The following is a 16440-nucleotide window of genomic DNA, read 5'->3' as shown; positions in this document are numbered from 1 at the left end:
ACAACAGGCATCTTAAGGTAATCACAATTAAGAAGATCTGAAATTCTATAAAAAACATCAGCAGTTCAAAAATCATTTTTCTTCCTGGAAGTCAAGACCAAAATTTTAATTACATAAAGTACTACATGGGTAGTAAAAAAACTAAAACAGTCACATAAGAATGAATAAACAGGTTGGGTAGTAGAAATCAAAGAATTAGCAGCTTAATGACCTTAAACAAGATACTCCGGTCTATTTACTCACATATAAAAGGAAGATATACCACGTTTCACTTTAAAATGCGATGTGGAGATCTGAGACAGTGTATGCTACACACTCCAGAAGTGTCTCAAAAGTGAGGCAGAGGAGTCTAGGCCTGACATGGAAGGTCACAAGGGACAGGTACACAAGTGTGAACAGCTGTGTGACAGGAAGGTGATGGAGGAGAGAAGTCTGTTAGCAGATAAGGGGAGAAGCCAGAGAGGAAAATTAATCAGGGGGCTTACTGCGCCACCTAGGTGTGACGCGCTTATCTCCGTGAAGATGACAGCAGTAGCAGAAACAGAGAAGCCCTGTGTTACTGTCTCTATTCAGGCACTAACAATGACAACTTGAGGACCCACCTTGTATAGTTACATGCTTTAAGAGAGCTTCAAGGTGTTCTTTTTCAGAAGCGGTAGCTTGATGGAGCCAAGCCAACATGTCTCCCACATATCTAATGTAAAAGCTAAGCGTTAGTAAAGATTTCCTTCAGAAAAGCCTCAAATATGTCAATACTGTCTGATGATGATACCTCAAAGGGTCATGGGAGTGCATTTCAATGGGTCTTGGCGTGCCTCCCGGGCCCCCTCTTGTAAGAGCATCAATAAATCCACGAACAACGGTACTTCTTCTGGCTGTTCCAAATTCATCCAAGGTATACCTAGAAGGAACAAGTTATTGGAAAACCAGATGTGTTTCTTTCTAATGGTTACATCAAACTATCCTTGCAGGTTCTGAGACAAGCAAGACGTCTACAGCTTTTTTATACAACGCTCTCAAGCAGTACTGTTTTGAAACAACAAAAAGTATATATGAAATAACTGTATCATAATGAAAATACAACCTAAAGGTACGTATTTTTACTTCTCCTAAGAAAGAATGCTGGAATTTGGGATCAATAACAGGGGCAGTGGCAATAAGGGACAGAGCAGTGGGTTTGGTAAAAGAAAAGATCAAGCCAGGGTGAAAATCAGGGATTCTTCGGGTTTTGGTACCCGCAGAGTCTAAAACATGAGGCTCCAGGGTTCACACACGCCACAGTATCTAGTTCCCAGAGGATTTCTTACAGTTAGGACTCTGCAATCCAAAAAACAACACGTTTTCTTCTACCATCAAAATTTGCCCCATACTATCCATACATAACGAGCTTATTTTGACTCCAATGCTAGACATACGTTCCTTAAATTTACCACCCAACTAGGCATACAGAGCAAATACTTTTTTTTTTTTGACATAGATTTAGAGGTCATCTATTGTGGTTAAAAAAAAAAAAAAACAGACTTCCTGAAGCGAAGGAGTTTATAGGAAAGGGAAGCTTTGAATTGGAAAATCAGACAATTTGGGGTAAAATCACAGGATGGCATGGAGTTGCCAAGAGTGCCCGTTTCTTCCACTAGAATCCGCCTTGGTGTTTGATTATTACCACTATTCCTTACACCCACCTACCAATTCAAAGCTCTTGCTATTTTTTCAAAAGGTTATGTAATTTTTGATAGAGGGAGAGAGAGAGAGAGGGAGAGGGAGAGGGAGAGGGAGAGGGAGAGGGAGGGACAAAGACAGACGGAGAGAGAGAATTCCAAGCAGGCTCTGTGCTGTCAGTGCAGAGTCTGACGTGGGGCTCAATCTCACAAACCACGAGATCATGACCCGCGTGGAAACCAAGAGTCGGATGCTTAACTAACTGTTAGGTGAGCACCTGAGCCACCCAGGTGCCCCAAAAGTTCTTGATATTTTAAAAGTACACAGGAAAACAAAGTATTTTTCCACAGTCCAATGTCAGCAGATTCTAGACCCATAAACTTGGAAATCTCTGAAGAGTTTTCTAACAGACTCAATATTAAGAATTATCTCATTACTATATAGAAACTAAAGTTAGCAAATTTTGGGACTTAGGTTTCCAAAATAATTAATTTCTTATACTACTATAAAAGTTATATTGCTTTCTTTAATATGCTTACTTAATGAAAAATCCAAATTTTTTAAACATAAAACTGGAAAAGGGAACATTTTTAAATAAAAGGGGAAGTGTAGTGAGGTTGTTAATATCTATAAATTTATAGGAATCTGAACCTTTTTAAAGGGCTGTTCACTAGTAACAAGATCATGAATTTTTGTGTGTGTTTGCCTTCAGGTAAAAGGAAATGGCTTTGAAATTCTGTGCAGTGACACACTAGCAATATGTCAAGAAGAAAATGCATGATCATGCTAAGGTTTAAGTGCACAATTACCTTGCAATCACTTTCTACTTTTTTAAAAAACAAATCAGAATCAAAATGCTTTGATTTTTTTTCCCCTTATGCTCTTAGATTAAAAATATTTTTAGTGTAAAAAATGCATTCCTTTAAATGATTATCAATTCTATGAATTGACTTATGATTGGATGACTACTTACAGCACAAAATTCACAAACTTTTAACTTCTCAAATACATAACATTAATCCTCATCTTCTGGACCCAATCTGCCACAATAAACAGAAGCAATGTAACTTTTGTTTCTAGGGCTATTCACTCTGAGCACAAGTTATATTAGAAACCAGTAAATTCACTGGCACTTTAAATATTGGGGGGGTCGGGGGGAGAGGAGCACTTATCAAGTCTGACAAACCTTGGATTCTGATCTGTATAATTATATGAAATGTATATATACACTAATATTAACGTTAATCCCCCTGCAATAATGGATATAATCTGAAGCAAAACCAGCATGAGCTATAATGAACCTTCAATGACATCTATATATGTGAAACACCTTTTCTCCGAGAGAGAGGAAAATTTCTTTGACTTAGATTATTTCCCCACAAAGGTCAAAAATTCAAAATGGAAAAAAAATTCAAGATGAAACTTTATAAGGGTGAATGTTAAAATTAAATATTCTGTAATATGTATAGTTAAAAGTTAAAATCCCCCTTTTTTTAGCTAGAGCTATAGCAAAAAAAGAAAAATTCTGGTCAAAAAGTAAATTAAGAGATGAAAGATTTTGGTCAAAAACAAATTAAAAGAATAAATAGTGTAAAAGCCTCTAAGAAATGTAACAAATACATAAAGATTGAAGAAAAGTTAGCAAATTACTACATTCTTTAACACTTTATATTCTGAAGGTTTACCAAAGGAAGATATCAATTTATTCCTTTCTACTTATAATAAATTTCCTTATGAGAAAACGGCTGTACTTGATTTATAAAAGCGAATAATGCATTAGCATTACAGTTACAAGCGACCTAATAAAAGCCAGGTAGGCAACGCTTCCCCAGAACTTTAATAATTACCGTTTTTCTGGCATATGACACACATTTGAGACACGCTAGTCACAGAAGCCTTTACTCATTACTTAAATAAAGTACATACAGTGCCACCTGGTGGTTAACATGATACATCGTTAAATTATTCCTAAATTTAAAGAAACTACCACTTTGAAGATAAATGATTACTTAATGAAAGGTCAATTTTTTCTTTTTTAGCTTTCATCGTATAGGGAGCAACTGGTCTTAAAATTCTCCTTCTTCCTAAGTGTTAGCTTCCAAATGCCTCTTACAATCTTCAAACTGCACTACTGCCCCCCATTCCCTGGCTTGTGCCCCTTCAAGATAAATTTCATCTATTATAGTTCTGTTCTTTGCTTTTCAAGCTTTTTCCTGGCTGTTTTACTACATTTTAAGGTAGTCGATGAGATGACAGGATGGGGGAAGCCCCTTAACCTCTACGCCAGTAAGGGACAGTCTAGATGTAGGGACACCTTCCTTTTCCCTCCAAACTGCACTCTATAAGACACAACATGCAAATAAGCTGATGCGCCAATAACACACATATCAGGTAAAAGTATCACTTTAAATAAATTATTTTATTACTCAAACTATTGTATATCAATTTGATAATACTGAAATCTAGCATAAATCATCCAAAAAAAAAAGCCGACTTTATTTTTAAATTAGGAAAGAGTCACCAACTTGTATAAGACAGGCCTCTCCTGCAGGGCTTCCATGGCCTGAGTTAATGCTGGAGACACGTCACAGGATTCTTGCGTCAGTGTCCTGCATTCACCTGAAAAACAGTCACCGTGTAATTACAGCACCTGTTCAATTAAAACTTGGTCTTTATCATCTCCACTGTGCACCCAGAGTCTAAATTCTGTAGCAAATATTACATGGAAAAAATGCTTGGAAAAACTTAGAGAATATGCCAATCAAACACCATTTTATGCTGGGGCCCCGGGGCGGCTTGGCGGTTACACATTCGACACCTGATTTCAGCCCAGGTCATGATCTCACGGTTCGTGAGATCGAGTCCTGCGTCTGGCTCTACGCTGACAGTAGAGCCTGTTTCAGATTCTCTTTCTCCCTTTCTCTCTCTGCTCGTCTCTCACTTGCTTATGTGCTTTCTCTCTCTCAAAATAAATATACTTTAAAAAGGTAAATAAATAGGACACCTGGAGGGCTCAATCAGTTAAGTATCCAACTTCAGCTCAGGTCATGATCTGAGTCCTAGCCCCACGTTGGGCTCTGTGTTGACAGCTCAGAGCCTGGAGCCTGCTTCAGATTCTGTCTGTCTGTCTGTCTCTCTCTCTGACCCTCCCCCACTGGCACTCTGTCTCCCTCTCTCTCAAAAATAAACATTTTGAAAATAATAATAAATAAATTAAAAAAAAATAAAGACAGAGGAAGAGGCCACAAAGAATGTAAGCAGCCTCTAGAACTGGGAAAAACCTTCAGTCACAGCCAGCAAGGAAACATACCTCGGTTGGTCCTACAGACTCAAGTTACTAAATTATGACAACGGACTGAATGAGCACAGACACAGAATCTTCTTAGAGCCTCCAGAAATGAATGCAGCTCTGCTCACACTTTTAGTGTGGACAGAACCATGTCTGATTTCTGACCTACAGAACTATAAGATAATAATTTGTGTTGTTCTAAAACATTAAGTTTGTGGTGATTTGTTACAGCAGCAATAGAAAAGAAATTCACCGTGTATAAAACAATTACTTAATGACTTAAGAAGTAATGACCTTTTTTATTACCATCCTTAATCACACACAGAGCTTGAATGATAGTAAATACTCATGATACAAACATAATTATGCAGAAATAAAACTCATTTTTCTTTCCTTTTTTTTTTAAGTTTACTTATTTTTGAAAGAGAGAGAGAGAAAGAGAGAGGGAGAAAGGGAATCCCAAGCAGGCTCTGAGTGAGGCTCAAACTCATGAACTGTGAGATCATGACCTGAGCTGAAATCAAGAATCTGACACTTAACCACTGAGCCACACGGGCGCCCTGCGTTTTTCTTTTTAAAAATACTTTCTGATTACTAAGATCCAAGTGTGATTTCAACGGTCAGGTGAAATAACCAAATCAAACACTAATATTTATAAATCTAGACCACAGGAAAGAAATTACTTACTTTGAGCCCATCGGTAAAGTCTTTCATAAGCTGTTTCTTGAAGCAAGGCCATCTGCTCCATAATTTCTAAACTAAGACAATTAAATATTTATTTTAATTTACAGTTTTAGACAATAGCTACATCTAAAAACTTAATTATTTTGTTTAATTTCAGCATGATTTAGTTAAAGCATATTAACTTTTTGTCATTTTATGGAATGATTTGTTGATAACTTTTTTATAATTAAATAAATGTTGTCAAATTTTAATAGCATCACTTAGGTATACAAGTACCATTTTATTCTCAAAGTATCAGGGTATAACTCCCTCTTTATTTAAAGATACATAGAGATCAAATTCCTATTTCACAAAATGTCATATAATTTCAGAAAGACATTACAATGTCTTTAAGATTTGAGAAATATAAAAGGAAACGCAATTATGAATTGAATAGTTCACTCACCCTGCGGTTTGTTGGTTTGTACGCAAGAGAACTTTGACATCATTATGAATCTGTTTTACTCTTCCCAGTGCCTTAAAAAAATCCTTTAAAATTAAGAATGCAACTTTGAAATATCCATGTTTTCCAGTGAAATTACATTAGTCTAAATTGAAATGTCACTACGAGGGAAAAACAAATTCTTTCACTTATTCCAATGACGTGTTCCTATACTGACCTCAATTTTCTCTACATTTTTATAGGAAGTATAACAGATACTTATTTACAAGTTAAAACATATGTTAACTCATCATCTACCATGTGCCAAATAGTATGCTAGTTGCCAGGAACACAAAATTTATTTAAAAAATTGCTGTCCCTCAAGAAACATATAGTCTGGTAATAGAGAATGCACCCCTGAAGATTACTACATAAGTTACTACATAAAGAAAAACACGTTACATATGACACACCTTATGACTTAATTAAGCATAGCTCTATTATCACTGAAGATGATGTTTTACATTATCTTTTATACCCTTGTTCTTGCCTCCTAATCCAAAAGTAGAATGCAAACTTGGATGCATAAAAGCTGTTCATAAATAATAGAGGGGCTGACTGGGTGCTGAACTCCAAGATTTTTCTTCCTTTTAGACAAAGGCATCAAAGCCTTAGTTTCCATATAGTCACAGAGTTCCAATCATGAAAATAATGAAAGAGTTATTTTTCTTCAGTGAAGGAAATAAAAAAAAAAAACCAACCCAATACTGTTGACTATTTCTGTTAAGTGGGGGAATAGGTAAGAGGTCAAATATTTCAAATGTGCAAAGCTCCACAAGCTACAAGGGCAATAAACACCAGTAAGGAAAGTACAAACCAATTCTCCACCTACGTAACCCCTCACTCCCAGCTGACCGGGTCGCTCTAGCCTGGTGGGAAGAAACGGTGATACCTACGGAGGGCAGCTCAGTTAAGTCCCGCCCACCCTTCGAGAACTCTTCCTGCCCTCAGACCCTAGAGCAATGACAACCGGCTCAGGTGTATACCTTCTCCCAGTTCGGAGACTAAATTCTGGAGAAAGTGAATGATTTCCGGAGAAAACACAGAAACAAAACTTTACCCAGTTAATTAGCACGTTGAGAGGTTTTTGAGCTCTGTGTCAGTTTGGAAAGAAGGGCATAGATTCAGAAATTAATTTGATGAAAAGATAAGGGATTTCAGATTCCAGGAAAGACAAAAGGTTGTAAGGGAAGAAACATGTAATCACTGTAACGTTAATGTGATGAAAAGAGAAAATGCCATAAGATTGTACGGTGAAGTAGGAAGGAAAGACATCACGTATGTGTGTAGGAGAAGGCAGGGTTAAGAGGCCAAAATCTCATATTTCCTTACAGGAAACTAATAGAAAATAGGAAACACAGATAACCAGACCTTTTTTTAAAAAAATATCTATGGGTCAGGATACAGAATTTAGAAAAGAAGCAATTTATAAGGTTAAAGATGGTTGACAATGGACAATGGTTGACGGGGAGGAGTGGAAAAGGTAAGGCAGATTTTCTTTACAAACTGACACTGTTCTATTTCTCAAACAAACAAAAATTACACATACTGCTTTGAAAAAAAAAACACACCAAAAACCCCCCAAATTAAGATAATTTAAAATATGCATCTTAGTTTCTAAACTTAAAAAATATTTTAAATAAAACTTTTGTGATGGGAAAATAAAGCCTTAAAAAGAGTGACTCCTCCATAAATCATCATCTGCTATGCTTTAAATGACTATAAGAGAGCAACATACCTCGGTTATAGGGCCTTCTCTAGTACCTCGGAGGAAACCCATTTCATCAGAAGTCAGCTGGAACTTGGATAAGAAGGCATCTGCGACTTGGGCTCGTATTTCTAATCTTTGACTATAATAATAATAATAATAATAAAAACTAAGCAATAAAAAAATCAAGCATGCTATGAATGTGCATAGCTTTAAGACAAGCTACATCTCTGACATAATAACTGCTTAAATCCCATGTGAAAGAGTCTCAGCACCTTTGAAAGCCTCATTTGTGCCTCAAACATGAGAAGCTCATCCGGCAGGTAGGGGACAAAATGCCCTGATGTTGTTCTACCTCAGATACCTACACACAGCAAAAGGAGTTAGTCATTATACAAAAGAAGAAATAAATTAACAAATGATCCTGCTTAACAAATTCTCAGCCACTTACACGTACTAGAATTATTCATCTGGTAATTACGTTTCCTTACAGGAGAGAAATATGCCCGTTTTCAACTAATGTCTTCCCAGGCAGTAAAAATCCCTAAGCCTCTGAGGTTTTCACATGAAGTGCACAGCAACCAAATGTCAGGTCTTTTATTTTTTAACTTTCGGTTAGAAACAGAAGAACTCATTTACCAGTTAGTTCCTCATAAATCCATAAAGCACTTCACTTCTGCCATCACACTTTTCCTGCATGCTATGGGGATACAAGAGTCTTAAGTTGCATTATGTGAATGCAACCTCTGTAGGCCAGGTGGACAATTAAGGAAAGGCATGCTCTCATTTGGAACGTGACCTGAAGGCCCAGGCCACTTCCCGTCTAAAGGCAAGTCAGGAGTACAAACTACCTGAGCAGAAATTCAACATTCCTGGCTTCTCCATCTTAGATTTAAAGATATACAAATAAAATTGGATTTCACNTGGGGGTGAGGGGGGATGGGCATAGAGGAGGGCACTTGTGGGGATGAGCACTTATTATGTGGAAACTAATTTGACAATAAACTATTTGTAAAAACAATAAATAAATAAATAAATAAATAAAATTTTAAAAAAAAATTGGGTTTCACTAGCAGTATTCACAAGGCAGTCATATTCCATGACTTAATAATACTCAAACGACACTGAGCAAAATAAACATTAACGTCCTATGTACATCTGCCATCTTTGTTTTGTTTGTGCGCTTGGGCTGTGAGGTTTTAAAATCAAGTCAAAGGTTCTGAAATAAAATAGCAAGTTAGAAAGGAAAAGTCCTCTAGGTGGCAGTATGATCTTATCATCTCGAATGATAATGTAAATAAGGTAATTAAATCTACACAGTTAAATGGCGTATGTCCTTAATCTTATTATGGATAGCAAAAAGTTACCTTATCAGGTTTTGCTTTACAGTGTTAAAGCTCCAACTGTTACCATGCAGGACTTAAAGTAATTATAAGAAGTCATAAAAGTCCCTGAGATTATATAGACTAATCATTTTGACTAAAACCTCTCCAGAGTTTCTTGGGATCTATCTTTAGAGTCAATTTACTGGGCACAAAGGAAATAAATTTCTTTAGTTTATAATTTATTTTCGTTTTAACCAAATCTAGTATTACCTATCTTGATCATACTTTTTTTTTTTAAATAGTTTACTTATTTTTAAGACAGAGAGAGACAGATCACGAGTGGGGGAGGGACAGAGAGCGAGGGAGACACAGAATCTGAAACAGGCTCCAGGCTCTGAGCTAGCTGTCAGCACAGAACCTGACACGGGACTCGAACCCATGAACCCTGAGATCATGACCTGAGTTGAAGTCGGATGCTTAATCGACTAAGCCACCCAAGCGTCCCTTGATCATACTTCTTTAATCATTAAATTTCATTCCAAATAATAGTTTTGACTATTATTTTTGAAAAGCCACGAAATAAAAAGAGTTTGAGCCAAAGGCTCTATATCTACAAGAGATTTGGTCGAAAATATGTTTAATGGTCATATTGCTAAAGAGGGTTTGGCATCTGAAGACGACAACTTTTAAAGTAATAATGAAATACATTCTAATATATTTTTAAAATCATATTACTCTTTAGTCTTACCATATACATTCTTCCCAGGTAAAACTGCACACCCTTTCTGACAGAAAGTTCCTGTCATATAGTCCAATCATTTGGTTTTGGAGAATCTGTGCAATCTAAGAACACAACAGGGACCTACGATATATAAAAGCCCTAAGCCAGGGTCTGGTGTGACAAAGATACATATCAGACCTTGCCTTCACCTTATATCACAACTGAAATATGGTATCTTTTGGAGAGTTTTTAATATCTAAATAAAATCATATGAAACAAATGTTAATATAAAACATATAAATGGCTATTATAAATTACAGCTTCTTTGAGATGTGTTCATATAATCACTGTAATCACTTGGAGTTGGATTATATGTTATATAATATATATACATACTGTATTTATTTATATATCAATAATATGCAGCAGATAAAAAATATGAGGTAGATCTGTACATATTAACACAAAATGATCATAAGGCATTTCATAGGTACAAAATGCAAGCCACAAAAAATATGTAGAGCAACATTGTTTTTTAAAAAATATATATATATACACACACATATATACATATATATACACACACACACACACGTATATGTATATATATATATATATATACACACACACACACACACATATATATACACATCCCTAACTGAATTTCCAGGACGTGTATTCATAAATTACCTAAGTATTTAAAATAAACAGACTAATTAATCCTAATAATGATTCCTTCCAGCATTCTCAGAACATGATTTATGAATCTTATGGTGCCTTCTTTTTTTTTCCTGAAAATATGCCTCTGTCATATTTTAACTCTACCCTCTAGGCTCATTTTCACCAAATAATTTCAAAACAATAAGAAAAATATTTTAAAAATGGGCCAAAGATACAAAACAAAAAAGATTAAGAAATATAAATGGCAAGACAAAATGAAAAAAAAATGTTGACTTGCCAACATTCAACAAAATATAAATTAGAAGTATGATGCTATTGTTCATCTATGAAATTGCCAGTTTTTCATGACAATACCTGCTACTGGCAAAGATTTAATGAAAGAGACATTCTCATATATTGCTGATAAATATGTAAATTGCTATAACCCTTTTGGAGAGCAATTTAGGCAATATACATTATTTCCCTAGTATATCCTAAGGAAATAATCTGAACTGAACATAATGATTTATAAACATTTGTCAAACCATTATATTTAGTATTGGAAACAAAACTAATATTGAGTAATATAAGAATGTTTAACATATGTGTTGGTTCATTCACAAGATGAAATATAATTTCACCATTAAAAAGCATGTTTTTTCTAAATAAAAGACACAGAAAAATGAACATAAATTTGTTTTTAAGTTTATATATTTATTTCTGAGACAGAGAGAAAGAGAGAATGCACACACATGAGCAGGGGCAGACAGAGCAGGACAGAAAATCCCAAGTAGGCCTATTGGACGCCTGAACTAATGAACAGGGAGATCATGACCTGAGCCGAAACCAAGAGTTGGACACTTAACCAACTGCGCTACTCAGGTGCCCCAAAAGTGAACATAGAATATAAGTGAACAAAGTAAAATAGAACTACACACGTATTATCACACTGGGAAGAAATATGCCAAAATGTTAACAGTGGTTATGCCTATGCAGTAAAGTTATAGCTGACCTTATTTTTTTTCCCTCTGAATTTGATACATATAAATGAGAGGAAGAAAGAAGAAAAGAGGTCCCTAAGCTTTCTGGACTGAACAATATATTTCTGTAGTATATTTTTGTATATATGTTTATGCAAAATAAAGTATTTTTGTTACAAACTTCAAAACCTGAATTAAAATAGTTTATAACAAATAGCACAAGTAGAATACAATTAAAACTATTAAAAGATAAAATAGTAAGAAATAATAAGGAAGGATGAGAAGGTAAATAACATAGCTGAGGAAAACTATTTCAATTAGCACAAAATAGCCTAAGCTTCCTAGCCATCAGAGCCAATGTAGAAACAAGATGTGCTGATAACTTTGTCTAATAAAAGCTTTGGAGGAGGACAGAAGGATAATGTTCCCTGATGGACACCAGGCAGTATGTTCAGCCCCTGTGTAAATCACCTCATCAGCTGTTCCCTTTTTCCAGATGTGAAAACTGAGACTAAAGTTCAGAAGTAACTTGTTCAAAATTAAAAATCTAATGAACTCTTACCCAAAATTTAGATTAGAACTCAGGTTTTTGGGAGCACCTGGGTGGCTCAGTCGGTTAAGCATCTGACTTCGGCTCAGGTCATGATCTCGTGGTTCGTGGGTTTGAGCCCCACGTCAGGCTCTGTGCTGACAGCTAGCTCAGAACCTGGAGCCTGTTTCAGATTCTGTGTCTCCCTCTCTATCTGACCCTCCCCTGCTCATGCTGTCTCTCTCTCTCAGAAATAAATAAAACATTAAAAGAAACTTTAAAAAAAAAAAAGAAAAGAACTCAAGTTTTTGTCTTCAAAGACTACATTCTTTCCACTTCTAAATATTATACCTCAAAAAGAAACATAAACAATCGCCAGAGATTATTTCTCTGATTCTAGAAGAAATGTGGCTGGTGGGCCTTCACAAGAGACAAAAAATATATGGGGCACCTGGGTGGCTAAGCTGGTTAAGCATCCAACTTTTGCTCAGGTCATCATCTTACAGTTCTTGGGTTTGAGCCCTGCATCCAGCTCCATGCTTTGCAGTTACCTGCTTGGGAATCTCTTTCTCCCTCTCTTTCTATCCCTCCCCCACTCATGCACATGCCCTCGCTCTCTCTCTCAAAATAAATGAATAAACTTAAAAAATTAAAAAAAATATATATATATATATAATAGTTACTTTAATTGTATTAAAAAATACAGAANCTGGGTGGCTCAGTCAGTTAAGCATCAGATTCTGGATTTCAGCTCAGGTCATCTCACAGTTCATTAGATCAAGCCCTGTGTTGGGCTTCATACTGACAGCACAGAACGTGCTTGAGATTCTCTCTCTCACTCTCTCAAAATAAATAAATAAACTTAAAAAAAATTTGGAAGTATATTTATGTGAATATCATATAAATGGGTTCCTGATTATCAACGAAACCCATCTTCTATCAACTAAATATTATAAAGAAATATTAGCCTCAGCTCTGTGAAGACAATTCTACATCAAACTTTACCTATTAGGGCATCAGCTGCCACAATGACTGAACTTCTTCTAACCTAGTTGGAAAAATATTCATATCATTTATTTTTTTAATTTTTTTTTATCTTTTATTTATTTCTAGGAGAGACAGAGAGAGAGACAGCGGGAGCAGGGGAGGGTCAGAGAGAGAGGGAGTCACAGACTGAAACAGGCTCCAGGCTCTGAGCTGGCAGTCAGCACAGAGCCCGACGCGGGGCCTGAACCCACGAACCGCAAGATCATGACCTAAGCGAAAGTCAGATGCTTAACCGACTAAGCCACCCAGGCGCCCCGATTTATACATCTGTCTTAATAAGAGTGACATGTTATCCAAATAAGCCCAAAGAATTTCTATTTTTTTTTTTTTTATTTATTTCTGAGAGAGAGAGAGAGAGACAGCGTGAGCAGGGGAGGATTAGAGAGAGAGGGAGTCACAGAATGAAACAGGCTCCAGGCTCTGAGCTGGCAGTCAGCACAGAGCCCGACGCGGGGCTCGAACCCACGAACCGCGAGATCATGACCCAAGCGAAAGTCGGATGCTTAACCGACTAAGCCACCCAGGCGCCCCAAGAATTTCTATTTTTAAAGCTAATTGCTTATTTGACAAAGTTTCTTGCTAAAAAGATAAGGTAATACTTAAAAATGGAAAAACAACACTTGTCCAGTTCACAGGAATCTGTTTTAATTTCTGCTGCGTATTTTTCCTAAAATACTTTGTACAAATGTTCACTTGGCACATCATTATCTCTAGCTCTTGGGATACTAGAATGTCAGAAATTCTCACTCCCAAAAGCATGTGAGGCCAAAACACTTTCACTGGCTTATTCAAATAATAAACATGAACAATCTTGCTTAGTTTTGAGAATATACAATAGAAACACAATGTTCTAATGTTGCCTCCTATATACATTCTCATGGTCCCATATATGTTACAGGCCCCAATACAATGCTTAGTTTTCAGTTCTTCTTTTATGTTCCTTTCCTGATATCAGATTAGTTGTACTCCATATTCATTTATTCAAAAATTATCTATTGAATCTATAATGGATTAGGCACGGGAGATGCAAAAAGAGAGTTAAGATAACTGTCATTGTTCTCAAGGAGCTCACAGTTTAGTAGGAAGAGTCAAATGGACAACTGATTACAAAGGACTGTAGTACACAATAAAATACATGAATCCATACTCTATTCACCTTTAGTCACCCATTTATTCAGTCAACAAATATTAGCATACCTATTTGTAAACTATCACAAGAAGAATTTATGCAGCTAACTCTTAATTACATCAGAGAGGACTGACCATAGTTAAAAAATAAGAGACAATGAGTGCGAAAAAATAAAAAATAAAATTACTAAAAATCTAAAATCATCTACATTTTAAAAAGCAATATTTTGTTAAATCCATAGCAACAATACACAACACACGGTCACCTCCAAAGAGTGAATAATCCCTCAACCCCAATATCAAGTTAGATACTCCTAAAATATCGTTTTGTTTATTTTCCTCTTGGGTAATAGCTTAGAACCTTATATACTGAATGAATTTTGAATCACATTTTTTATTATTTTATTTTAAATTTGATTTGGAGTTACCTATAATTTTCTTACCAATTGATCCCCAAATTAATGAAGAGGTAACTATACAATGAAAAACTTACCTTTCAGCTTGAAGCTTAGTGGTTTTTACAATTAAATCTTGAGTCTGTTCCTTTGCTGCCTGAAATTATAAACATATCTAACATGAGTACGTTTCAATTTTTTAGATTTCATAAAACTAACAGCATTACTTACTAAAGCTCAGTGATAGCATATGAGATCACACTCCAGAACTCAAAAGTTTGAAAAAGGCCAAATAATTGAAATAAATGTTTCAAGGCTCATATACTACCTTTACTAAGAGGAACTCAAGAGTTCTCAACAGACATGTAATGCCAAGGCTTACAAGAAAGAAAATGGTATCAGGATGCTACAGGATTTGACAGCTCATAATGCTCTTAGTGAAACAGAAGTACTGGAAAAGCAGGGTAGGAGTGAAGACCATGACTTCGTTATGCACATGTGACTTGAGATACCAAGAGACCTCTCAATAGAGTTGTAAGTTAAGTCACTGAAATGCTGATGTGGAACTCAACAGAAAAGGCCAACGTGGAGATAAACATTTGAGGGGTGGAATATACAAACTGCCCCTCATACAGGGTTTAGGGAAGATCAGAGCCCTGTCTAAAGGGCACAGGGCTGTTACTGACACAGTTTTGTATTAAGCAATCCTTCCTCCCCAAGCCAGAGTTGAAAGGATCAGGAATGAAGACTTGATGAAAAGCTATTGTATCCTAAGATTAGGCAATTATTTTATTTTTTTCNTGACGTGGGGCTTGAACCCACAAACCGCGAGATCATGACCTAAGCGAAAGTCGGACGCTTAACCGACTAAGCCACCCAGGCTCCCCTACGCAATTATTTTAAAGTAAATTCAAACAGAAGACAAATGTAGTTAGTCAGATTCTCAAAGACCTAAACATTTAGCAGTTAGCAAAGAGAGGAGAAACAAGAGGGTGTATGCAGCTACAACATGGGGTCCATGCCCTGAAGGGACATGGAGTGGGCTAGAATAATGTATAAATAAAGTCTCTAGTAAGTAGAAATTACAATTGACCCTTGAACACCACATGTTTGAATTGTGTGGGTCCACTTACACAAGGAATTTTTTAAATATAATACACTATAGTTCTGTAAATCTATTCTCTTATGATTTTTTTAATAACATTTTCTTGTCTCTACTTACTTTATTATAAGAGTACAGTATATTATATATATATATAACATATAAAATGTGTTTTGACTGTTTATGTTAACAGTGTTGGGTCAACAGTAGGCTATTAGTGGTTAAGTTTTGGGGAGTCAAAAATTAGGTGTGGATTTTTGCCTGCATGGGAGTCAACTCCCCTTACCCCTGCATTGTTCAAGGGTCAGCTGAACAATGTCAGTTGTAGACAAACACATATTATAGAAGGTTAGTCTCTTAAAGATAGGATACCAGAGCAAATATGGGAACATACGGGGTCATTTCGGAACACTACAATAAAGAGCCAAGCTTCTGCTACTAGAGTTTCTAGAGTTGCATTAGATCTACACAGAAACTCTCAGTCCCCTGCAAGTTCTGGGTTCTCAGAGGCCTAATCCCTCTATAATGTTGCCGACATTTTCTGCCTTATTGCCCCATACAGGCATCCCATCAATAAGAGCCCCACCCCCACCTCCATCTCAGTCTGTGTTCCCTGCAACCAAATTACATGTCTAGCAAATGATAGGTATTTTGAAGAAAACAGATTTGAAGCTGGATAATTCAGTAGATCAGTAACTTTTAAGGAATGCAGTTGAACACAATGAATCCCAT

General features: G+C 36.1%; 1 protein-coding gene across 1 annotated transcript in view; it reads right to left on the bottom strand.

The window, feature by feature from the left end:
* Positions 1 to 16440, bottom strand: part of COG6 (component of oligomeric golgi complex 6) — a 76190-nt gene that overhangs the window by 49158 nt on the left and 10592 nt on the right. The window contains exons 4-10 of the mRNA XM_077752577.1: positions 14705 to 14763; positions 7852 to 7963; positions 6078 to 6160; positions 5636 to 5706; positions 4185 to 4278; positions 773 to 901; positions 603 to 694 (exon numbers count right to left, since the gene is read on the bottom strand). Coding sequence (XP_077608703.1) covers positions 603 to 694; positions 773 to 901; positions 4185 to 4278; positions 5636 to 5706; positions 6078 to 6160; positions 7852 to 7963; positions 14705 to 14763 — 640 coding nt within the window. The remainder of the gene's footprint in view (positions 1 to 602; positions 695 to 772; positions 902 to 4184; positions 4279 to 5635; positions 5707 to 6077; positions 6161 to 7851; positions 7964 to 14704; positions 14764 to 16440) is intronic.

The sequence above is a fragment of the Crocuta crocuta genome, unplaced genomic scaffold, assembly GCF_008692635.1.
Source record: "Crocuta crocuta isolate KB4526 unplaced genomic scaffold, BGI_CrCroc_1.0 scaffold190, whole genome shotgun sequence".
Classification (NCBI taxonomy): Eukaryota; Metazoa; Chordata; class Mammalia; order Carnivora; family Hyaenidae; genus Crocuta; species Crocuta crocuta.
Note: the sequence above shows the minus strand (reverse complement) of the source record. Positions and strands in the feature narration are given on the sequence as shown.